Source organism: Histoplasma capsulatum, assembly GCF_000150115.1.
Source record: "Histoplasma capsulatum G186AR genomic scaffold supercont2.1, whole genome shotgun sequence".
Lineage (NCBI taxonomy): Eukaryota > Fungi > Ascomycota > Eurotiomycetes > Onygenales > Ajellomycetaceae > Histoplasma > Histoplasma capsulatum.
In genome coordinates, this window is record NW_025544801.1 from 1,675,991 (window position 1) to 1,699,832 (window position 23,842).

Here is a 23,842-nt window from a genome sequence, read left to right on the forward strand (position 1 = left end):
TCGAGTTAGAATTGGTCGTCTGCGCGTCCAGTCCATTCACCCATCCTGAGCTGGCGTGAAGCTAATAACGCCCCAGCCTGCACTCCATGACCGAATTGCAACTGTGTCCTATTCCAACGCGACAACGGGTTTAATTTTGGAGATACTGCTGCTCCTCTTCGCGAATGAAGAGTGTTTGTCGCACTTAATCCTCGTCAACAGGTCCGCAAGACCCTGAATTTGCTCATCGAACCTTTACGGACCTGCCGCCTACTAAATAGCTTGCCATCGCTCATCTGAACAATGGTCTCTCGACGACCTGATTCTAGCTATGCGTCAAACCTCCAAACGAAACACAATTATAGGGGAGGTGCTCCTCTAAGCCAGGCCGGGGGCCGGTTGATAAACCATAGAGAATCGGTTTCAGGGCACAGTGCCTCGACAAGCAGGAAGAATAAGCCAGAACCTGCAACGGACGACGAACCACTTAGCTCCACGGACGAAAGCGAACAATTGAACACTCATTCCGAAGTCTCACTTTCTCCTGAGCCTGAACCCAGACGGAAATCAAACGGATGGTCGCAAACAGAAACGACGGGCAGATTGGATAAACAACCCCAGAGCGAAGCCGACATCAGAGGCGAGGATGATAAACGGAACCCAAAGCGGAGAAAAAAAGCCGTTGATACCCCGCGGAAAAGAGAAAAACAATCGGGAAAGATGAAGTTTTCTCCACCTGCGTCGTCTAAGGAGACTCCGCGTAGGCCTACTTTCAAGATGGAAAGCGATGCTCTTTTCTCTTGTCCTAGGCCTCCTCCAATGAAATCATTTTATGGAAGCGCCAATCTACATACTGCTTTGAAGAAGAAGCCATCCAAACAGTTCAAAGTTCCTCTTTCTACCGCGGATGAGGATTCCGCCATCCATTCATCCCAGATCTCCTCAGATGGCCCCAAATTCAAAACGCCTCTATCTTTTCCAAACGAAGTCACATCTAGTTCATCGTTTTTCAATGGTACATCACCGTTCGATGATGATGACGATGGCTCCTCATTGTCCTCACTAAGTTCAGTATCTTCTTCCGTAAGCCTTCAACTATCACAAGCCGAAAAGCAAGCTCTTGAATCCGCCACCCTCAGAGCTAAAGCGATAATTTGCCCTATGTGTGACCAGGCTGTTGATCCCAGATTCATAGATGAATTAAGGTCCAATCAGGGCCTTAGCTACAGGAAGAAAGCCCAGTTCTGCAGGGATCACAGGATCAAAGCCGCAAAGCACCAGTGGACTGAAAGGGGGTATCCAAAGATTGATTGGGAAAATCTTCACAAGCGCATTGAGAAACATTATGCGGAGTTGGATGAAATTTTGACCCGTAAAAAGCCTTCCTTTTACCGAAATGTGCTAGAGTCTTCTCGTACTGGAAAAAAGAAAGGAAGCCTACGCTTGACGGTTGATGGAGATGGAGTGGAGAAAATCTCACCTGGGTATTATGGCCCCTGGGGGGCAAAAGCTATGTAAATGCACCTTTCTCCCACCCCCCAACGTTTCCACAAAAGCTCGTTCAATAACTAATTCCGACATTTACCTAGGATGGATGCCATCATTGGCCACTTTGCGGGCAAATTCAAGCGTCTAGCACCTACCGATACCCTGATAAAAGCTGCTGGGGTATCTGGATTTGTGCAGTCCGTCATGGTTCCGGAGTTAACAGTAATGCTGGTTAAGGACGATATGGATATTGAAGACGCAGACGCTCGTCAGGTAATGAGGGACAGCACGGAAATTGGGAATCTGATCAATGAGCAGCCAGATGATATCATTAAACAAGCCGTCAGAATATGATGATAGGCATTTGGATTGTGTCTGATGGGTTCTTTGTCGTGAGAAGCTACTTTTCTACAATTTGTGCGATTATCTTCGATTAACATGCCACTTCATTTATATTTCAATTTGTATCCCTTCTCTCCCAATTCACCACCCCCACATTACTCCTTGCGCGTTTCAGCGTCTATTACTCTACGAGAAAGAATGTATGATGGTGGCCCTGACTGTCATTTATAAACATATTTATGATTTTTCGTCAGATGAAGGTTAACTCAATTGTGGACTCGGCCATCTGATTATAAGAGTGTGATTCAACCAAATCATCAAGCAGTCGACTCCCGCTAATCGTACACATTTCTCGAGTGCCAATGCTTTCATAACATCTGGACATGCAGCCTCATCCGATCGTATGATATCTGTGGTATAAATGAAGACTATTAAAAATCGCCTTGCAACGCCACCAGACGGAAAAGTCATAACCGCACATACGCGGGGCTCACATCACAAGCTCGAAATCCACACTTCCGCAGGATTCCCTCAACTCAAATCCAAGGATTCCAAGAATTCAAATTTCAAGACGCCCTTTTACCCTTATATGCCAACCAGAACACAATTAAGCCGTACGTAGCCATTAAACTGAGGCTAACAGGGACAGGCTTCCTCGTCTTCAGCGCTCTGGGAATCGAACTTCCCGCTAGCATAACAGAGGCAATTAAGCTCAATTCTTCGCCATGGGACTGTTGACTGTGAAAACGGAAATAGCTGAAAGCGTAAATGGCGCCCACACAGAGGCCGGCGGCAATGGAGGCAATGGAACCGGTGCGGGCAAAGCCGATAATCCCGCCACAAGATGTCAGAACGGACAGGGCAGCAGCCGAGTTGTGGACACTTTGAGAGGAAAGCTGTTGGAGTGGGTGTTAACTGCTATATAAAGGTGTATTAAAACAATAAGCGGAAATGGGGCGGTCGGGGTGCAAAGGGAGGGAGCCGTAGCTTGGGGAAGGGGGGGCGGGAAGGGAGGGGGGTTTAAAGGATTTCAGCGATGATGTTGCGTTAGGTGGCTATGATAAGCTTCGTACGCACCATTTTTATTGCATATATTTTTATTGAGTTACCTCTAGCCTGAAATGAAGGACAATGCCTTGTATAGCTGCTGATATGAAAGTCTACGGAGAGCAACGACGGAAGCCTATTCTGATAACTTGGATGCTAGAGAATGGAGCTTGGACCACCATCCAACGCGAAATCACGTGACTATTTGGTCGCAGATCATGTGATATGCGACTACCCTGGCTTGTACTGGCTTCTGGCTTCAAGAAATATTGTGGATGCGCAGCGTATTTGAATCAGAACTTCAGAAACCATCGTCCGCTTACGCGCCTAACGGAGCAGCGATACTGAATCGAAGGGAATACTATTACTTTTTTTCAGGCAGCGTTCTTGTCTTGGAGCTGTCTCGGTGGGTCAAAGCTCTTTCACCATGGCTCCCAAACGCCGTGTGGCATCAGGCCAACCAGCTGCCAATTCCTCTTCACCTCCTACACCGTCAAAGACGACTCTCAATCCAACGTCGACACAAAGCCATTCGGCAGGCGCCTCCCTTTCTGCCAATTCCCAAACTCAGGACATCGTGGTTGGCATCTGGCAGCGATATCTGACGCAAACACCTAAAAGAACCCTTATGTTAGATTCATTCATGGCATTCCTACTTATTGTAGGAGGCGTACAATTTTTATACTGTATACTGGCCGGGAACTACGTAAGCCGCTCCCCCTCTCCTTGACTTTTTATTCTTTATCTCGTGCCGCAAAATTCTTTAAAAATATAAACCCGTTCACCTAACAATGTTAAAACCAATCGCTCCATTTAGCCATTTAATGCGTTTCTCAGTGGCTTCTCTGCTGCTGTCGGTCAATTCGTTCTCACTGCTAGTTTGAGAATGCAGACGAGCCACCAAGGTGGGAAAGATGGGAAATCTACGTCTACGTCCAAATCCGTTTCGAAACCGGCAAATGGAGATCTCCCGTCGAATGGATTGTCTAGTGAAAGGTTCGTTGTCCTCTGAGTTACAATTTGCCAGATTATTAGTCTGTTCCGTTATTTTTGGCTTTTTGCACATGATGGTTGCAAGCTCTATAGGGGTCTTTAAATTACCATGCGTGGCTGAGACTGATCCGTATATTTTTGACAGGGCATTCGCGGATTACGTTTTTGGCAGTTTGATACTACATTTCTTCTGCATCAATTTTATTAACTAGGCTGGCTCCTCTTTTCTCCTCCTCTTCTGTTTGTGATCTGCTTTTTTAAAGCAGCTTGTAGTTATACATGTTATATAAACCACCTCAAGTCTTTTAAAAAATTATGTAGACTATATCCTGTGTTTCTCCCTGGTTGTTGAGATCTTTTGGCATTGGATAACATGGCACCAGATATGTCTGCAAGGATAGCCAATTCGTAAATGTGTTATTTTATATCCTTTGTAACCCAGAACAATGTAGATAAGAGAGTAAATCCTGACCATTTTTTGGGTCGTCAAATACCTAGCTCCATTCGGCTGTTTAGCAGCGGTGGTCTCGTATGACACAAATACACAGGTAAATTTGCCGAATTTAAATCTAACCAGCATCACTGCTGTTATATGTTTATAAAGCGAGAAACTAACATTAAAAACCCCTCGGCCCTCTCCTCATAATGGGTCTTCTAACCAAAGCCCCAGCCGGGACATAAGGTCCAGGCTTCATCACTGCTGTCGCTGCAGAGGTAGGCAGTTTTACTACAGGTTTCATCCCTACATGAGCAGAGCTACCTTCCGCATCCTGTTTCCGTCGCAGTGTATCCTCTTCAGCAGCTTTCCGTTTTTGCTCAGCTGCACGTTCGCGATCAGCAGCCATCTGTGCCTCGATTTCCATCCGCCTGTTGAATTCATGCTCCGTCACACGGCGCTCACGGGCCGAGTAACCTTTTTCTTTTATCGAGTAGAAGACTCCACCTAGGTCCGCAAGCCACTGGAGATTTTGATGTTTGTGTTAGTCATTTTGACCCTATGAAGTATTTGGATGTGGTTGACGGTTCTAAGGAAGACGGGAAAGGTATATTCTGAACAAAAAGAAGGAAAAAAAGAGAAGCTAAAAGCTTGTTGAATCAAAACATACCCTAGGGTCCACAGACGTAACGGTAGACATATACTCCTTGCTCGTCAGAATCAATTCGTGGTATACCACATAGTCGGGAAGGTAACCAAGACCGTATAGCGCGCTCGTAGGGTGAAGTTGTATGGTTACGCTAGTGCGGAGATTAATATACTCGCCAATCCCTTTGACCCTGGCAGCCTGGTGGTAGTAGCCAGAACATATACACTTTCGTATAACGTCCCAGTCAGTTCCGCAGCTAGTTAGGGTCATTTTCTGCATCGCCATGATATCGTAAAGCTGCTCACGGATTTCCTTGGCTCGACGTAGGGCTTTGGAATGCAGAAAATGTTTTATGCACCATGCATCCGAGTAACCGTTCGATTTCCACTGTGTGTATACATGGAGCAGAGTCAGATGGTCGGATTCAGGTACGAAAAATTTCTCTCGGGCAGCATCTGATTCTTCCTGGCGCTCTTTGGGCCGGTAGAATACACCAGGTACGGAGAGCATTGAAACAATCGTTAGCATCTCCTCACTACAGTCATATCCTTCAGACGCACTGATGAGAAGCTTCGCGAGAGATGGGTCCATTGGAAAAGCACTCATGCGGCGACCCATTGGTGTCAAGTCTCCAAGATTATCAATGGCGCCCAGTGCCCAGAGATCAAAGAGCGACGTAGTAATGGTGTCCTGTGGCGGTGGGTCCATAAAGTCGAAATCGAGCAGATCCTTGACCCCTAAGGATTTCAACAAAAGCACTGTGTTGGACAGGTTTGTTCGCTGGATTTCAGGGATAGTCTGGATGTATAATTCGTTTTTAAACGCAAGTTCTGTGAACAAGTGATAGGCCTTGCCCGGTCCAGTTCGTCCAGCACGACCAGCACGCTGCGACGCGTTCGCTTGCGAGATGGGTGTGATTTGGAGGGTGTCCATTCCCATTCGTGGATTATAAACCTTTAATTTAGAAAAACCAGCATCCACCACATACATGATTCCATCGACAGTTAAACTAGTTTCCGCAATGTTGGTGGCAACAATCACCTTCCTAACCCCGGGCGGGGCCCTGTCGAAAATTTTTGCTTGCAGGTCAGCCGGCATCTGACTGTATATTGGCAGAATGCTAATCTTCGGAGGGTCATTTAGGAGGGCTAATCGCTCTGCTATCATTTCACAAGTCACCTCAATATCCTCTTGCCCGGTCATGAAAACAAGAATATCCCCAGGTCCTTGCGAAACATGGATAGCCAAAACTTGTTTCACTGCACTGTCGACATAGTCTTCACAGGGTGATCGCGAGTATTGAATATCTACAGGAAACGTCCGTCCAGGAATGAAGAACTCTGGAGCTCCGCCGTAGAATTTCGAGAATCGTTCTGCGTTCATGGTGGCTGAAGTGACAATGAGCTTCAAGTCCCGTCTACGCGCAAGAACTTTTTTAATGAGACCCATCAAGACGTCCGTATTCAAGGCCCGCTCATGGGCTTCATCCATGATAATACAAGAATATTTGTCAAGGTCTGGTTGAACCAGAGACTCTCTTAACAGCACGCCGTCGGTCATATCTAATGATTATATAGAAGTTAGTTGGTAATCCCTCATGTTACAATCTTAGGCATCTCATAACGTACATTTGATAGCTGTTTCATTGCTGGTGCAATCCTCAAAACGAATGGCATATCCAACAAGACCTCCCAACTTAACCTCCATCTCCTCACTGACACGCTTCGCGACACTCATCGCAGCGACACGTCTTGGTTGCGTACAGCCAATCATTCCAAGTTTCGCATATCCATCCTCGTAAAGAAATTGCGTTAATTGGGTGGTTTTTCCTGAACCAGTTTGCCCAACGACGATTACTACCTGGTTATCCCTGATAACCCTTAAAAGCTCCTCTCTGACCGCAAAAGCTGGCAGATACTCCCGCTGTTCCTTAAGTGATTTGCTCTTGCTAAAAGCACTGGCTCCTTCACTCTTCTTCAAATGCTCCGCAAATTTACTACCCTTATGTTGGCCGTCCTCCTCCGCAGGGATCGCTGCTGCACTATCTCCATCATCCTCCTTAATGCCCATGAGATTCCCTAGTGCCGTTCCAGCCATATTAGTAGCATCCTGTGCCTGCTTCTGTCGTTCCTTCTGCGCTCTCTTCTCGCGCACAACCTTACTTCCCTTCCGGCTGAATACTGCCATATCACTCTGTGGATCCCGCACAGCAGAGACAGGCTCCAGCTGCTTTGTAAAAACCGTCCGGCCGTCTAGAAACGGTGGGCGCAAATCATGCACGAGCAAATGAACACGAGTGGATTCTTCATCGTCGTCAAAGTCGGCATCGTATTCTCTCCTCTGCGCCACGCCAGAGGTCAACATGCGATTCGTCTCCCATGCGTCGACATCCTTCTGCTTCTGCGCTGCGCGGGCACTAATGCGCTTGTTATTCTTCCTCTCGGACAGTGCTGCTTCGCGCTGTTGATCTGCCCATGTGCTGTCCGCGCCGCCGAAGGGGTTATGAGTCTCGTCACCGAAGGTATGTCCTAATTCATCACCTGTGTACCAGTCCCGATCTAGTGCGAGAGTGTCTTCGATATCGACAAGTGATTCTGGGCTTTGAAACGCCTCCTGGTGGGGGGTAGAATCTCCATTGCGTATGCCGCGGGGAGTGGACGCACGACTGGTGTTGGCAAGCTTGTCATCTCGGTTAGTTTGGAGTCGACTTCGTGGGGCGTAAAGGTGTCTGGATGGCTGGTTGGGATTGGACGAAGTTGGAGTCAAGCGGTCTGAGTCCAGCTTCCAGCGCTTAGGGCTGCCTTCTCGGGCCATTCCTTATTTCAAGCAGGTTGAGCTAGAGGACATCCATCCCGTTATAGCTGTTCGTCGAGTTGGCTGAACATGTGAGGATGGATCTCTGGTTAGCTACGTTTTCATCAGCCAATCAAGCTTTGGAGTGGAAAATAATTTTTCCAGGGTAACTGCTTGGCATTACTTGGTAATTTATCAAAATTCATTGGTACCAGAGTACGCGCCAAATATAGCACCGTGCCAGATAGTTATTGAAAAGAAGCAAAAGGCAAATTGAAAATAAATGCATTAAATAAATAAATGTAGCACCTAGCAAAAATGGATGACAAAGTGACCCCTGAATCAAGTCTATTCTTATCTGCACATCAAAAATCCAAGGTGTCCTTGAGGTCAAATCCTTTCAATGCAGTTTCAATTTCATGATCTCTCCGCTGATTCAATTTCTGTTGGAATTATGGCCTTGCTCCTCCAAGGAAGCTTTGAAAATTGTATACAAGTTATCCGATAAAATAGGTAGGTTGTAGGGGGAAATAAGAAAGAAAGGAAATGACAACAAGGAGAAAAGGTAAGAAAAATCCTCGCCGCTGTCAAATTGATCGAATCGCCATCACACCCTTCCAACTCTCTTTAACCACACTTCCTGCTTCTCGTCTGCTTCGTTTTCGCCTCCCCTTCTTCTTCATGATCCTAGATCTCAACGTCACTTCCTCAGGTCTTGCTCGAGGTCTGGGATGTCGCAAACAGCTACGATTCTGCATTGTAGTCACTCGCGAGCGTATCCCGGGACCGGGAAACGTCTTCGTGAGAGTCAGTAAGTCTCGCCACCTGCACCATTGTGCGAAGGGGCCACCATAGTGGAATATCCGTATGTTGCGCCGGCCTGTTCGTTGGGGTCCAGGTTCGGGCTCAATATGTTGCTGGAAGTCTCGGGTGCGACCGCGAAACCTGGTCCCGCTGGATTGCCAGCACCTGGGGCACCGCTTCCAGTTGCCCCGACTGGTCCGCTGTACCCGCTGCTCGGTGGCCGGTTCTGGTTCTCCCCCCTTGAGGATTGGGTCTCAAACCAATCAATTCAATTGTTCAGATATTGCGTCCCCCCCAAGTTGAGGCAACAAAAGGAAATGACATAAGAAATTGGGAGGAGCAGACAGGTAATCAGCCTATACTCACTTCTCGATATTTTGAAAGATATATCTTCAGCGCTTCGGAGTAGTTCTCGAATCCGAGTGAAGTCATCGCAAAGAGGATGTCTTCCCCATTGACTGTCTTCCTTTTCTCTTGTTGACATTTTTCCGAAGCTGCAAGTTTAGAAGGCGTAAATTAGTTCTCAAATATCGTTGTCGTGCATCGCCAAAAAATGGAAGGGCAGAATGCATACCTTCGCTGGTGATGAACGAGATGAACTCGCTCACACATTCTTGCATGCATTCTTTTGCCTCCTTCGCGATCTTGGCGTTGTCGGGGAGAGCGGTTTTCATTATGCGAGCAACTAGAGCAAATCGCGGATGTTAGCATGATGTAGTGAAAAGTGGACCAGAAGGATGCGCTGCTATCCTAAGCAGGTGTAACTGATTGAAAAAAAAAAAAAAAAAAAAAAAAAAAAACCCTTCCACTCGGATATTTGAAAGCTGCGGTGGGATAACGAATAGCCAGTGGCCACCCGGTAAAGGTAGAAAAGGCAAATCAGAACACAGGAGGAGTATGCACAATTCAAAGCCAAAAATCACAACATGCAAGAACGCGCTTAACGAACCATTTGCAATTGGAAGCCATCGATCCTGCTCTTTCACCTCAAATTCTCCCTGACCTTGCGCTTGTGTATCTTGGTGTTCTCGTTCCATATGCTCCGCGTCTTCGCCTGACTGAGTTCCTGGTTCCACCTCTGGTTCCTTTGGAGGAGAGGCCGACGACATGATTTTTACGTCTTTTGGATACGCGCACGGGAATTACCGTCGACACGGACTAAATGACCACGTCACTCCTCTCGAGTCCTAGGATCTGCGGGTTCTATGCAGCCCTGCGTCAACGTACGTCAGACTGGGCAGCTATTTGCTTCACAACAGCCCTGAACGGGGACTTCAAAAATCATGGTGTAGGGAGAGAGGGCACTCGAGTGGCTGCTTCTTTCTTCGGTAACCTACCGGGTTGCTGCGCTATAATGGCGCCTCTATTGAACGGGACCAGCACAGTTAATTCTCAAACGCGCTGTTGGCGCGCACTGGCTAGCAACCCTTCTTTAAAATCTAGCGATGCGATCGGGAGGTATGGCGTGGGAATGGTGGATAGATCTAAAACTAAACGGGTTGGGCGGTGATGGGTGGGATAACGCGGGTCAATTGACCAGGAATAGGGCACAGCCAAATTCCAGGTTGGGCTGATAGTTCTTGATATCGGCTGCAGCAACGGAGCTACGCGTTGTGCAACGAGGTTGTTGCCGTTCTCCTAATTTGTAGACAAACCAGTTGCACGAGAGAAATATAGGAACGAGATGGCCAAAAGCGAGCAGGTCATATAGATCAAAGTAGCAATTTGGCAGACTCGTCTCAAGTGACAGGCCCAGACAGCCTCACCCACCCCGCTTTCTTGCTTCCCGTCTCCTTGTATATCTATCCGCAGCTCTCCGTCACTCTTTCTTTACCTTGCTCACTTTTGCTTTCCGGAATCCAGCGGTGAGTTCCGGTGTTCGCGCCGCGCACAACGTCGATGAGCTAGCGAGTTAACTTGGCGGTCTGGCCGGGTCAACAGGAGGACAAAACTCAAAGCAAGTCGATTGTGGCTGGGAATGAAAATGAAGAGGAAGATAAAACTAGGGGATCTGTTGGGCGTCTCGGGCGTCTTGGATGTCGTGGAGCATAGCTGGACGGAAGAGAACCGCAAGAATTCCACACTGGCTGAGAAGACATGGGTATTTCAATACGGCAACCACCAGGTAAATATTACGCAAGCTCAACCCAGAAGGCGGTGTTGGAGGCGGTAATCGCGATACAGGTAACCGCAGAAAAAGCAAAAAGCGAAAAAAAAAAAAAAACGGCGCTTAATTCAGAAATAATGGCGATGAGAAAAGCCAGGTATATGAGTTTTTATGTTCGCGTGGATATCTACGCAGCGCTGCATGGAAGCTTTGACGACGTCAAGAAGATTCCAGCAAATGGCCAGGACGGGTTCCTAGCTGTTGTTACCCTCGAATCATCGTTCGGTATATATGGGAAAAAAGCATGACAACAGACGCGACAATTGGGTGGGCTACACCGGTAGACGTCTCTTGCGGAACCAGTCAAAACCCGCCAATTCTCTGGCTTCTCCCAGTTGAAAAACGCGGTTGGCTGAGCGAGTCTGGATTCCAGAAATTAAAATGTCCAAAACTCCGCCGAACCCTGGGAAAACATTCGTCATACCTAGGTTATGCTGGCTCTCTCTTACGGCAACCAAACCCAGAAAAATATCAAACATCAAACTTGTTTCAGTTAGTTGGGAAGGCCCTTTACCGCGCTATGTTTTAAGTAAACAGCCTGAAATCATCCGCGCGCGCTCTCATCACTTTTTCGAAAAAATACTGAGTGGGTGCTTCCCTGGTGTGCCTAAAATGTTCGCTACTGCAGTGGGGATTCACCTAAATGCATGGTGACCATGAAGTGTCCTTGCATTGGCGTTGGCTTTTTAACACGTTTTTTTAATTTTTTCTAAGAGTAAAATTCCCACCTAAAATTGATGTTTGCCCGGCTATCCCGACTTCATCGACACTTCAACGACACACGGGAACTGAGAACTACGCGCCCTGTTGAGATGTTCTCTAGGCTGCGTCATGCTTGGGCTCCCTCCATGCGGTAGACTTTGAAACTAACGCACCTCTCGGTACCCAACGAAAGGCCGTGAAACTTGGGACTGGGGCAGGCCCCTCAACATTTCTGAAAGATAGGGCTTGTTTTTAGCGCATACATGAGCATGGACTCAATTTTTGGGGAGATTCTGAATCCGAAGAGGGGAAGGGATGTTGTGGACCGGCTCTGCCAACTCAGTGGGATGAATGAACCATCTTTCCTGACAGCATGGCAGGCACATACCGAACATCTGCAGCTTACTGCAGGAGACAACCCTGGAACGATTGTAGTTGGGTGATATCACTTTGCATCGTGCAAGTGGGGGGAGGTGTACGCTGTAGGAGCAAACAAAATTCCCCGTCTGGTGCTCGAGCGGAGGAGAACCAAAACGTCCATGGAGTGTTCATGCTGCCGAATATAGATCAAAACAAGGGAACCAGCTGATTTCCATGAAAGCAATGTAAAAGTGATATAAAATATCAAAACAAGAATTTTCGGATCCCATTGGAATATCATTTTCCTGGAAACTATTCAGTGCTTGACTCTCCTCCCCATAATCCCAGAATATTCTCCTCCTTTTTCATGTACTTTCTAATTCTTTTTTCTTTTTGTTTTTTGTTTTTGTTTCATGCGTTAGGCACGCCTGCATAGAAAACAAATGGTTCGTCCAAGAAAAATTGCATCATCGACCACACACCCTGACCGCCAGGTTAAACCCCCCCAAAGGAAGTAAAATAATAAAATCAATAAATCAATGACTAGAAGGTACCCAAAGTAGAACACGAACTGTGACGTGTGCAAAGCCTACAGATCATAGAGCAAATTATTTCGTTAAAACATTCTAAGTTCCGGGCTTGCCTAGGCAACAATGCCTATGTCCAGCCCTTCACTCCCCCCCAAAAAAGAAACTTTTACGCCAAACACCTCGAATGCAGATGATGTTGTTAATGATGCCAGACGGCTGCGAGACGCTGTTGATAGATAGCTCCCGGAACCGTGCATTCCGCATTGGAAAAATTCCAGCCCGGTTTTATCCCTTTCCTATTCCCGCACGACTTGGACATTATTCTTCTTCTGTAGCAGTCAATGGTCACCAGTTAGTTAGTAATCATAATATAACAGTTTCCACTTCAATCACCGCCAGTAGAGATAAAAAGAAGAAAAGAAAAGAAGAAGAAAAGAAAAGAAGAAGAAGAAGAAGAAGAAGAAGAAGAAGAAGAAGAAGAAGAAGAAGAAGAAGAAGAAGAAGAAACAATGATAAAGACAAAAAAAAAGCAAAGGGATATTCTCCCTCCTTCTTTCCCCCTCCCCTCTCCCAACCTCTCTCATATCTCACAATCCGCAACCCACTACCACACCAACGCCGACACGACGAAGAAGCGCAGTGGAAAAGGGGGAAAGAAAGAAGAAGAAGAAGAAGAACAAAGAGTAAAACAAAACAAATCCACAAATAAAAACAAATAAAAAAAAAAAAAAACAAACCTTCCACCCATCCAACTCATCCTGCTTCGCCTTGTACTGCTTCAGCAACTCATCCAGCACCTGCTTCAGCCCGTCCGAATTCGTCTTGAGCGGCGGGATCACGTCCTTCACCGTCCGCTCCACGAGCACGCCGTTGATCATCCGGAAACATTTGCGGTCGCCGGGGAGGGGCTGTAGCGTGTCGATGACGAGTCTGTGGGGGTGGGGGACAAACAATGGAAGTGTATGGAAGTAGACGTGAGTGAGTGAGGATGGATGAATGGGGGTTATTGTGCGTTGTGTGTGTGGGTGGGGGGGAATGTTGGGGAGCTCGGGTTTAAAGGTGAAGGAAGAGGAGAGGAGAGGGGAAGGGAGGTGAGGCCGGCCGGCACAAACTCACTTATGTTCTTCGGTCTCCTGCTCGATGTCCCCGATCTTCTGCGCGAGTTGTTGGAGGGCGGTTTTGTAGTTTTGATATTGCGCTTGCAGCTCTGCGGAAATCCCCAAGGTTTGGTGGTTAGTTAGTTGGATATGAAATTTAAAAAAAAAAAAGCTGATGGATAGGCCATTGCTAGATTCTGGGGGCTGCTTGCTTGCTTTGATGGCTTACCTTGCTGCCTTCTCGGGTTTATTTGTTGAGAGGCCATTATTTTTGTTTTAAATATGGGGGGTGGATCGTTGTTGTTGAAGAGCTGCGGGGAAGTAAGTTAGTTAACTAACCTTTTGGTGGATGTTGTTTGGCTTGAGTTTCTGACACTGTCATCAACATCGATGGACGGCGGTCAAAGCTCTTCCCGACACCCCTGACAAGATTATAGAGAATAAGTCACGAATAAGTCATGAATGTTATCCCAAGTGCTCTGCGCCATTCGATATTATATCCACAGCTTCCAAGGTCATTTATTATAGCTGTTTTCTTTGTGGCATGTATGTACTGTACTCAATTATTCCCTTTTTAAAATTTGCTCTCATTCTTCGAAGCAGCAGAAAATGATAAGCGAAAAACGATTTGAAAATTGTCATTTATTTTATTTTATCTTATTTTAGTTATCATTTAGAAAGATATAACGGAACTTATTATTAAAAATAACTATCTAACTGTTAAGTTAGCTATTCATCCTGTCTAAATAGCAGCCTTAAAAATAGACTATCAAAGCGAACAAGAACCACCCCGTAGAAAAAAAAGTTGTATGTACATATAAATCTAAAATATTCAGTATAGCCATTTTATTCATCTCAAATAGCAATATAGATATAGTCCTGTAGCCCTAGTTTGATAATAAACATAAACCAGTGCGCCGAACCCTCCTGTGCCTTCATTCAAGAAACAAGAAGCCGACGCTCCAGGAAGAAAATAAAAATAGTGATAATAATAACAGATAATAATGCTAAAATCCCTTATCATTGACTCATTAGCACTGAGCGCGACATGACGACTGGAAAAATGTATGCTCAAGAAGCCGTGTGGGAGGGACATTTGGCGCTTACGTGGTACACTGTTGAAATTTGCAAAGGATATGTTATTGCGGTTTGTGAACGGCGCCGCTCCACCTCGTCCGAATGGTACGTCCCACGCCTTTTTCTTGCGGGCGGACGTTGATACAAGCATACCCAGCTTGATCGCTTCGGGAAGGTGTCCTGCATAAGCAGTCGGTGATGTTAAATAATCGGCGAAAATATCCCGTTTCTTTGGCAAATCCAACGTTGACAGAACGCGTTTGTGCGTGTGGGCTGACATTCCCATTAAAAGTGGGTATTGCGTGAGTGAGTGCGTCGCGTGTGGGTTGTGAACCACCTTCTTTTTCAGTTGGAGCAACAATCCGGATTTGATTTGATATTGACGGACATGATGAAATAGAAATTTCTGAAAAAGAGATGAGTTTCTTCCGCCAGCAGTATCACGACTTGTCCAACCCTGGGAGGGCTTTTGGGGTTTGCGATGGATTGTTCAAACAGTTCAAAAATTTTGAAGGGGTTTATGAGGTTTCATTTGTTGTTTTGTTGTTGTTGTTGTGTAAGGGCCCGCTGCGGGAGCGGTCAGGACTTAAACCACAAAAATTTGGAAGTATGCGCAGTCCCTCGCCCTCGCTCGAGTAGTGGTTGACGGGTTATTGCATACCGTCCTATCAAAAAGAGTCTTGACATCTCCTTCTAGAGTGGGAAGAAGAATGCTGCCAGGGGTAAATGTGATAGCAACATCATAAAGAAAACTGTCATATAGTAGTAGTCAGTTGCTTTGCTTTCTCACAACGGCTGCATCCAGGACGAGTCCTGGAAATAATCCGACATGCCCGGCTCATGCAGGTATAATTCACGCCACTCATCTTCCATGTCCGTCAGGTCCTCCATGACAATTGGCCTAGCCTGCTCGGAGTCACCAAACGAAAAGAGTTGTCGCCAATCGGCTGGGCCGCCGGGTCCGCTCGTCATCTGGTTCGTTACTCCGATGTGGTCAACGACGGGAGCGGGATGCTGGATTGGCGTGGATGAGGGAGAGAGTTTGATACGGTCATCGAACTGAAGGCCATTGGGTGGGCAGATGTTATCATTAACACGTGGTGGGGCTGATTGTGAATCTGCCCCAGGACTGGTTGGCTCTGGATGTTTTCGTTGCTGATGATGGTGATCCACGTCCTTCGATTTGTAGGTGGAGTGTCGTATCTTGACATCCTGGATGTCACGCTGCAGGCGTTTTGAACTCTCAAATAGGCGCAGGATCGTCTCAGCGTTGAGCCAGTATTCTGCGTGAATGCGAAGCGAGGCGAGTGTTGAATCGAATCGACGAAGGCCGTTGATTGCTAGTACAGGGTTTGAAAATCGAAGTTCCACCCGTACTTGAATCATCGCTGTGAATAAGGCGTTGACCGATGAAATCCACAAATATTTCAACCGATCCTTCTCTCTCAGATCCTCGAAGATAGAGACAATGACGCCGGCAGCTGCGCTACATATCTCAGCATCGTTAGGGCCGTAATCATCCGAATACGCCGAAGCTCGAGGGTGAGGGCGGTGAAGCAAAATCAGGAAATTATTATAGGTCAGATGGAGGAGAGCCGGCCACGAACCGGAGTCGGCAGAGGACATTCGAACCGAATCTGGGAGCATAAGCGACCAATTCGCAAGTGCTTTATCCGCCTCGTTGAGAACGGCCTTCCGCCGCTCGGGACTGACTCGCAACCCAAATCTTTCTTTCACGATGAACGAAATCATGGTGCAAAGCTCGGTATAGTGTATCACATAATCAATTTGAACGCGGCACCCACAACCTTCGAAATCCGTCGCAGTAAGAGGCTGAACATCGCAATCCTCCAAGTTGCTATTTGAGTCGTGGCCCTGGTTAGTGTCCCTTCTCATGTCGGAGAATCCAAAAAAAAAAAAAAAAAAAAAAACCGGCACGAAGAAAGTTGAGTTAACTCACACAGCCTGAGGTCTCCCATACAATAGGGATACCATAACGTCGAACTGAACCAAGATCCACCAAACCCGCCGCCACATGCGCTTATCAATCGACACCATCCTGCTAGAGCTCGCATTGCGGTGCATTCCCAAGCCCGTTGCAATTCTGGCAGCCACCCCAACCCAGTAGTGAGCGTTTGCGGAGACGTCATCATCAACAGGATCGGAATACCAGGTGAGAAGAAGGGCTGCCTGGACAAGAATATCCCGATTCCGTTCAACGCGCGAATCGAACAATATTTTAGCCCGGCGGAAAAAGGCGGTCTTTAGCGAATCGCGTTGTGGGCGAGGACGAGACACATGCGCGCCTACAAGGAGGATGGCCTGAAGAAGCAGCAGCGACGGAGGGTCTGAGGGATCTCGACTTTTGTATTGTGCCATAAACACGTCCTCGTCGATTATCGGGCAGCCGGGGTTGACATGGGCAAAGTAAGCATCCACCAACTCGTCCGCGAGTTGTTGGTCGGGAAGGACGAAGGCATCCCTGGGAATCTGCTCTAATCCGTTGTTCATGCAGTGCTTCGAGATTTCGTTTGCCGGGAAGTGATAGACCTGATCGTTTCGGTCGCTGTGCTGCTGTCGAAAGAGGAAGTTGATATTTGACACATCTTGGCCAACGTATATAACTCTGACACCCCTCTTGATCGAGCGATGGTGGTCCTCCTCATCCAAGATTTGAACCAGGTGTCTCTCAAGCCTACGGGTATCATCTTCCTCAGCCTGTGACTCGGGCGTAATCCCTTCCAGAAACGACTGCGGCGTTGGAGGGTTTTTAAGCGCATTTTGTGTTGTTGTTGAGGGAGTATTCGGGGAGGTAGGTGATGAGGTAGGCTGCGACAGCCTGCTCGCCGGGAGGTTTGATGCCACAATTGGAGCAGCTGCACCATTTGCGGGAGGTAACGGGGCACATCGAATGGGGACGGGATGCTGAAGGGATCGGGAGAGCGTCCGCTTCTTCTTCTCGTGAATGCGACAATCGCTCTTCCCCGACGACCGGCAGTTGGAGCACGGAATACCGACGTTCCGCGCATCACAGCGGACTTTGCGCTGGTGACAATGCACGCAAGCGGCGGGGCCTGGGGCGGGTTGGCCCGTTCAAGCCGTCAGCAGGGATGCGAGAAAATAAGGAGAGAAGGAACCTTGGAAAGCAAAACAGCAGAAAATCCCCGGCGCATCGGCAAAATGCCGGTCGGTGTTCTGAACGAATAGGAGAGATTGGATGCAGGAAGGAACGGTTGCAACTTACGTTTCCGCTTCAGCGACGACCCCTCAGCAGCGGGCTGTGCTTTGGGGTTGGATGGGGAGGACATGGCGGAGCAGGCGCGGATAAAGAAAGAAGAAGACGAGCCTCAACGCCCCGATATCCTAGATCCTAGATCCCTCCCAGTGTCGAATTGCTCAGGCAGCCCATTCCATCGTATCTGGCATTGTGAGGAGAAGGAAATGGGGATAAAACGTAAAATTATTAATTGCCGGACAAGATTCCAGGTTCTCAGGGTCTCAACACCTCACGTGGGACCCGCCTGGTGAGGGTTGTTGATTGGCGCAAAGCCCGCCAAAAAGTGCACTTCGCTGTGGTTCCAGGCCAATGGTGGCCAGTCGGGCCCCGAGTGTTTCCCGCAGCTTCAGGACGCAAGTGGAAGGTCGCAGAGGAGGCGTGGAGGAATCGTGGTAAGTCGCATGAGTATGCAGCATTTGCCAGTCGCAGCAACGTTGCAGGCCCACGGTTTTGAATTTCTGGAACATTTTCTGGTTGGTGGGATCGGGGGTTTGACTCTTGGAGAAGCATTGCCGAAGCAAAACCTTGAAACCTTCAGTGGCGGGGGTGCCTGGAACGTTTAAAAACTGTGTGAACATAATGTTGCCATATATACAATTGCTCCAACTTGCTATGACCCTCCGCTTTAAGGGCCTCGAGGCGATCAGGAATCTATCTCTCCCACCTGCAGTATCCCATATACAATCGGGTTCTTCTTCCCGGGTGTTCAGCAGCAGCGAGGCAAGCTCAACAGATCCACCGAACGTGGCCATGCCTAGCCTTCTCTAAGCGGCTACTAACCCTCAAATCAACTCTTGAAGAACGCGTCAATAGCTTCTTACAGAGACGACGGTAGCTATGGTGAGTCGCTTCTTTTCTCAACCCACTCTGCCTCCACAGAAAAAAAAAAAAGAAAAAAAAAACCAAAGGAACCCGACTCTCACCCCCCAATCAGCCAAGCCGAGTGGGGTTGTCAAAAAGTAGTACGGAGTACTTTGTGATCAAAGCCGCGCTGCCTTCTTGAGCATTTCACTGCATGCTGCGCAATTGGAACATCTCTGTAGTAGTCTCAGAGAGACATAACTCGGACAAGACACCGGGAACTGTGCAAGGGATAGCTCCGATGATTCTTCATGGTGGAAAAATGTTAGTTCACTGGCGCAAAAGAGAGCCCGATCAGCCACCAGCGCCATGCCGGTAGTAGAAGGGACAAACTAATCCAAACCCCCATGAGCAAAGTCCCCCGCTCACCTTATCTTGCCTTCCCCCATCTCTCCATGCAAGCCTGAGGTTTGAAAAAAGTGGTTGGATAACAGGGGATGTCGGGCTAGTTATTCTATATTCTAAATTGAGACTAATTGGAACTATTTTGGCCTGTAGTGTTTTTTTTTTTTTCCCTTGGTAATTCCCTCCTTCCCTACCTCTGTAACTAACTACCCAAGATTAGCCACATGTTCGTAAAGAAGTAGTTATTGAGAGCTTTCCGAAACATTTGGCCCTTTGACTACCACCTGTAGATTTGTAGCCATCACTATTGATTTGCCTGGCAGATCGACCTGTAGTTCTCCATTGATTATCCATCTGTATAGGGCGAGGTCACTGCACCACGAAAGCTATTCGGGGGGGTGTTTGGCCAGAGGGAAGCTGATAGTAAAAACAAAATCGATATCAGGTGCACACATCCAGTCCCCTCTAAAGCACACCCTCCACGTGGACTAGGTACGATGGGAATTTTTCCAGGTTAATCAGGAATCCCGCGTTGAAGAGATGCGGGCATCGAGAGAATCCTTCCAACAAATCTGTTGTTTGCTTGTTGAACCAACTGGCTGGTCTGGCTGGTCTGGCTGGTTTGCCGCGGTTGGGATTGAGGGCCCACCGTTGTGGCTCCGGTGCTGGCCAGCCAATCACCGACGGATATGACCCCCTCGCCCCCCACCAAAGTCGAGTGCGGAGATCGAATTTGTGTCTTTCCTTATAAAAAGCAGGAAGTAAGTACGGAAAGTTTCGCGGGATTGTGTTCGTGGGGCCTTCCAAGGCTGGAGTTTCTGACATCCCATACAGCTTTAACTTACCCGTTAACTATATACTATATACTATACTACACTACCAGCTCACGAGTTCATCGAATCAGTATAAGCTCCCCACACAACCCCCTCCCCGCACCCCCTCGCTCGCTCGGACCCGCCCCACGCGCAGTTTTCCCATGAGTCACGGCATTAAAAACCAATAAATATATCTCTCCTCATCCCTCGACAGGCATATTTCTCCATCAACTCCCTCGGAATAATAATAAAAAAGGGGAGGAAAAAGAGAAAAAAAGAAAATAAGGAAAAGAGAGAGAGAGAGAGAGAGAGAGAGAGAGAGAGAGAGCGACAGAGAGAGTAGATATCTGGGAACCGAAGCCAGCCATGCCTCCTCCCCCCGCTACAGTTGACGCTCATGCGCTGAACAATGGAACGCCCGCCGCGCCATTGACCGTTGAGGGCGTCCCCGCTCAGCGAGCGAAGACTCAGATGCCTACCGGCGTCGCTGCCTTTTCCAGTAGTGATATGTTCAAGAGTTCGGTAAGTTCGCACAGGCTATTGCCGTAAAGGATGTGGTTATTCCACAAGTGGAGATGGGATGGGAGATTTGAAGTTGGATCGGACAGGGTATCTAGATGGAGCTTGCGGAAGGGAACAGAGAGAGCGAGAGAGGAGAGAGAACTGAAAGGAATTCGAAATTTGCTAATTTTTGCGGGGAACCTTTTTCATAGGCCTGCTTCGGTAAACCGAAAGCGAAGCGCTTTGATCGTGAGTTTGTACTCCAAGGTCTGCCGGGTTCCATGTGTACATTGCATTAACAAAGGTGGTTTGCTTTCTGCTTTCCCTAGACCTTCTATCCACTGAAAGCAAAGGCCGACAGGTAAGCCTGGAACGAAGTACCCCATTGCTGTCTGCTATGCTGCTGTGACAGCATGAACGACGGGCCGCATACATTGATTGACGTGAAAATCCTCATGCGCAGGCCTCGTCGCTGAAACAAGCTGCCCAATACCTAAAGACACCAGGTATACCTATTGGAATAGAGCGCGCCTTTTTTTTTTCTTCCCCACGGCTTCATTCCACCCCAAATTCATGCCTTCCTCCGGGACTGGATGAAAAAAAAAAAAAAAAAAAAAAATGTATCTAATATCTCGCTCCAGGCCTTATTTCATTGGGGGGGGGCCTTCCATCATGCGAATACTTCCCCTTCGAATCCATCTCCATGAAAGTTCCGACCCCGCCACATTTCTCAGAGAAGGATACGGTGAAATCAGGAAAGGTTGTCACTGCTGGAAAATACGATATAAGGAATGGAAAGAGCGAATATGGTTTGTTTGTTCTCTTTTTTCGCTCCTTCGCTCCTATATTATAATTCTGGTCTATTTATATTTCTATGGTGATTGTGTACTCAAACTAACCTTTGGTTTTTTTACCTCTCCTTTTATAGATTTGGAGATCGCTCTGAACTATGGCCAGTCGCATGGCGCAGCGCAGCTGTTGCGGTTTGTGACCGAGCATACTGAGGTAGGCAAAATGCGTTAGACCCACGGGATAAGAACGGAAATCGATACAACGCCAAAAACTAAATAAAAACAAAAAAACTCCAATGACAGATCGCTCATAACCCTCCGTACGCCGACTGGCACTGCTGTCTAACCGCGGGAAGCACCTCAGCTTGGGACATGGCATTGCGCATGTTCTGTGAGCGGGGGGACTACATCATCACGGAGGAGTACACATTCGCCACAGCCCTCGAGGCAGCAGCACCGTTGGGTATCCGCGCGGCGGCCGCCAAGATGGATGACCAAGGCCTCCTCCCCGAATCTCTCGACGAGCTGATGAGCAACTGGGATGCGGATGCCCGGGGCGCACGCAAGCCCCACCTGCTCTACATCGTGCCATCAGGCCAGAACCCGACTGGCTCGACGCACGGCGCCGAGCGGAGAAGGGAGATCTACAGGGTGGCGCAGAAACATGATATCTACATCGTTGAGGACGAGCCGTACTATTTCCTTCAAATGCAGCCGTACAAGGGCGCGGGGACCCCGCCCGATCCGCCCCCAGCGTCCCATGAAGAATTCTTGAAGTCCTTGATCCCGTCTTATGTGAGCATGGATGTGGACGGGCGCGTGCTGCGGCTGGAATCGTTCTCCAAGGTCATCTCTCCTGGATCCAGGACGGGCTGGATCGTCGGCTCCGAACAGATTATCGATCGCTATAGTCGGCATTCCGAAGTAAGCACTCAGAACCCGAGTGGCATGGCGCAGATGATCCTCTTCAAGCTCCTGGATGAGAGTTGGGGCCACAAGGGGTATTTGGAGTGGTTGGTAAATATTCGCATGGCGTACACGGCGCGGAGGAATAGTATGTTGGAAGCGTGCGAAAAGTATCTTCCGAAAACCGTGGCTAGTTGGAATCCCCCCGCTGCGGGGATGTTTGTAAGTTTACAAGCAGCCACAGAGTCTTTGTTTTTAAAGCCCCCTCCTCCCCCCCTTCCTTTTTTTTTTAAGTGTAGCTGGCTAATATGTGCTTCCCTCCTCTCGTTCCATAGCACTGGATTAAGGTGGACTGGCATAAGCACCCAGGTTTCCGCGAAGGCAAAGACCACGCCGCTATCGAGCAATCCATCTTCAAAGCCGCCATCGCGGAAGGTGCGCTTGTCTCCTGCGGCAGCTGGTTTGTAGCAGATCGTTCCATTCCCGAGACGGACATGTTCTTCAGAGCCACATACGCTGCGGCCCCTGGCGACAAGATCGAAGAAGCCATCAGGCGGATCGGTGTTGCGTTGAGGGCTGAGTTTCAGTTGGAATAATGGAGAGATTTATGTTCCCTATTCGTAATTGATTGGGCTGGAGGATCGGTGTTGGGAATTTATTTTCCTTTTCCTTTTCCTTCCCTTACCACACGCTGCTATATATGAATGTATTTCGGATTCGTTTTGGGTTTTTGAAATATTCCAGCGCATCCTTATACCTTATATAAGTTATGTCGACGGTATGTTAGCTGGATTTTTGTTGAGAGGAACGGCTAAATGGCTCCTCCTATCTATGCTTTGTAGAAACGAGTTCTTCTGGTTGCCTTGAAGAAAATAATCATCTCTTTTCGGAGACTCCACCGTTCTCCAACCCGTAGAAGCGTCGTGACCATCACCATCAAATCTTAACTTATTTTCAATGCTGGGCCCACAATGAGAAGGAAGAAACCATACATAGCACTATTTCAAAAACACGAAGCCAACCATCTAATTGTCTCCACTATCAGTTCCTCCTCCTCCTCCTCCTCCTCCTCCTCCTCCTCCTCCCCCTCCTCCTCCTCCTCCTCATTGTAACCCTTCCCTCCCCCTCCCAACAAAAACTAGAAAATTAAAAACTAAAAACTAAAAAAAAAATATACATTAGTTAAACCCCCCTTCACTCACAATTCAATTCACTTGGCTCTCCCCGCCCAGCCCATTCACCCTACCGCAAGCCCTGAGTTCACATCCCCGCTTGCTCAGCCTTTTTACCGTCGGGGGTTCTGTCTCATTCTCATCGCGTTGATCTTGCCGGAAGAGCTCGATCGAGCTTTTTTTTTTTTTTAAAAACATCTTCTGTGGCCATTTAAGTGGACAAGGGCATCTTGGTTCAAATTCCAAATTATTAACTATATTGCAGAAAACATATCTCATTTGTTTGTTCCCCCTTGCAGGCTCACAGGAATATTGGTTTAACATACTGGCGGAGACGATGGTACTAGGAGTTACTTCTGATTTGTATGTTGAAGACGATGATGTTTGAGGGGGGAAGGGCCGGGTATCACGCTAATCTGAGGAACTAGCCGTGTCGGGGCAATTATCCCGGTCTTGGGGGTTTCGGATTAACTGCGACGGGGCCGGTTTCTAAGGGTAAATGACTGAAGACAACACCTTTGTGACATCTGGGACTTCAAATTTTCTGTGAATTTTTTTTTTTTAAAATAAAAACCCGGCTAAATTAGGTGGAAGGAGGAGGGAGGATTATGGGATCATTGTTCTAATTTTTTATCTTGCATCTTTTTTTTTCTTTTTCAGCCTTTTCTTCTTTGAATTCAGGTTCCCGGAGACAAGCTCAATGTCAAGCT

At 47.8% G+C, this 23,842-nt stretch overlaps 9 protein-coding genes across 9 annotated transcripts; 4 read left to right on the forward strand and 5 right to left on the reverse strand.

Moving 5' to 3' along the window:
* Nucleotides 1–60: 60 nt before the first annotated feature.
* HCBG_00532 (uncharacterized protein) lies at nt 61–1,821 on the forward strand (the record flags this gene model as incomplete). The annotated part of the gene is made up of 2 exons (XM_045427582.1): nt 61–1,493; nt 1,569–1,821. 2 exons carry the CDS (start codon nt 283–285, stop codon nt 1,819–1,821), a joined length of 1,464 nt encoding a protein of 487 aa, XP_045291557.1.
* Nucleotides 1,822–2,230: 409 nt separating this feature from the next.
* Nucleotides 2,231–2,735, forward strand: HCBG_00533 (uncharacterized protein; the record flags this gene model as incomplete). The annotated part of the gene is made up of 2 exons (XM_045427583.1): nt 2,231–2,423; nt 2,566–2,735. The coding sequence occupies 2 exons, from the start codon at nt 2,231–2,233 to the stop codon at nt 2,733–2,735; spliced, it is 363 nt and encodes a 120-aa protein (XP_045291558.1).
* A 548-nt stretch (nt 2,736–3,283) lies between these two features.
* HCBG_00534 (dolichyl-diphosphooligosaccharide-protein glycotransferase) lies at nt 3,284–3,868 on the forward strand (the record flags this gene model as incomplete). The annotated part of the gene is made up of 2 exons (XM_045427584.1): nt 3,284–3,562; nt 3,674–3,868. The coding sequence occupies 2 exons, from the start codon at nt 3,284–3,286 to the stop codon at nt 3,866–3,868; spliced, it is 474 nt and encodes a 157-aa protein (XP_045291559.1).
* A 539-nt stretch (nt 3,869–4,407) lies between these two features.
* Nucleotides 4,408–7,748, reverse strand: HCBG_00535 (pre-mRNA-splicing factor; the record flags this gene model as incomplete). Its single annotated transcript, XM_045427585.1, has 3 exons — nt 4,408–4,808; nt 4,956–6,496; nt 6,563–7,748. 3 exons carry the CDS (start codon nt 7,746–7,748, stop codon nt 4,467–4,469), a joined length of 3,069 nt encoding a protein of 1,022 aa, XP_045291560.1.
* Nucleotides 7,749–8,120: 372 nt separating this feature from the next.
* Nucleotides 8,121–10,568, reverse strand: HCBG_00536 (transcription factor HAP3; the record flags this gene model as incomplete). Its single annotated transcript, XM_045427586.1, has 5 exons — nt 8,121–8,784; nt 8,898–9,025; nt 9,106–9,216; nt 9,481–9,734; nt 9,869–10,568. 4 exons carry the CDS (start codon nt 9,638–9,640, stop codon nt 8,536–8,538), a joined length of 648 nt encoding a protein of 215 aa, XP_045291561.1.
* A 2,018-nt stretch (nt 10,569–12,586) lies between these two features.
* HCBG_00537 (uncharacterized protein) lies at nt 12,587–13,653 on the reverse strand (the record flags this gene model as incomplete). The annotated part of the gene is made up of 4 exons (XM_045427587.1): nt 12,587–12,619; nt 13,028–13,220; nt 13,407–13,497; nt 13,617–13,653. The coding sequence occupies 4 exons, from the start codon at nt 13,651–13,653 to the stop codon at nt 12,587–12,589; spliced, it is 354 nt and encodes a 117-aa protein (XP_045291562.1).
* Nucleotides 13,654–14,062: 409 nt separating this feature from the next.
* Nucleotides 14,063–17,794, reverse strand: HCBG_00538 (acetamidase regulatory protein; the record flags this gene model as incomplete). The annotated part of the gene is made up of 5 exons (XM_045427588.1): nt 14,063–14,394; nt 14,495–14,968; nt 15,073–16,322; nt 16,425–17,538; nt 17,709–17,794. The coding sequence occupies 3 exons, from the start codon at nt 17,770–17,772 to the stop codon at nt 15,251–15,253; spliced, it is 2,250 nt and encodes a 749-aa protein (XP_045291563.1).
* A 168-nt stretch (nt 17,795–17,962) lies between these two features.
* On the reverse strand, nt 17,963–18,319 carry HCBG_00539 (uncharacterized protein; the record flags this gene model as incomplete). Its single annotated transcript, XM_045427589.1, has 1 exon — nt 17,963–18,319. The coding sequence occupies one exon, from the start codon at nt 18,317–18,319 to the stop codon at nt 17,963–17,965; it is 357 nt and encodes a 118-aa protein (XP_045291564.1).
* A 1,809-nt stretch (nt 18,320–20,128) lies between these two features.
* On the forward strand, nt 20,129–22,556 carry HCBG_00540 (aromatic amino acid aminotransferase; the record flags this gene model as incomplete). The annotated part of the gene is made up of 8 exons (XM_045427590.1): nt 20,129–20,284; nt 20,476–20,512; nt 20,593–20,624; nt 20,727–20,769; nt 20,905–21,072; nt 21,192–21,268; nt 21,358–22,182; nt 22,296–22,556. The coding sequence occupies 8 exons, from the start codon at nt 20,129–20,131 to the stop codon at nt 22,554–22,556; spliced, it is 1,599 nt and encodes a 532-aa protein (XP_045291565.1).
* Nucleotides 22,557–23,842: the final 1,286 nt, after the last annotated feature.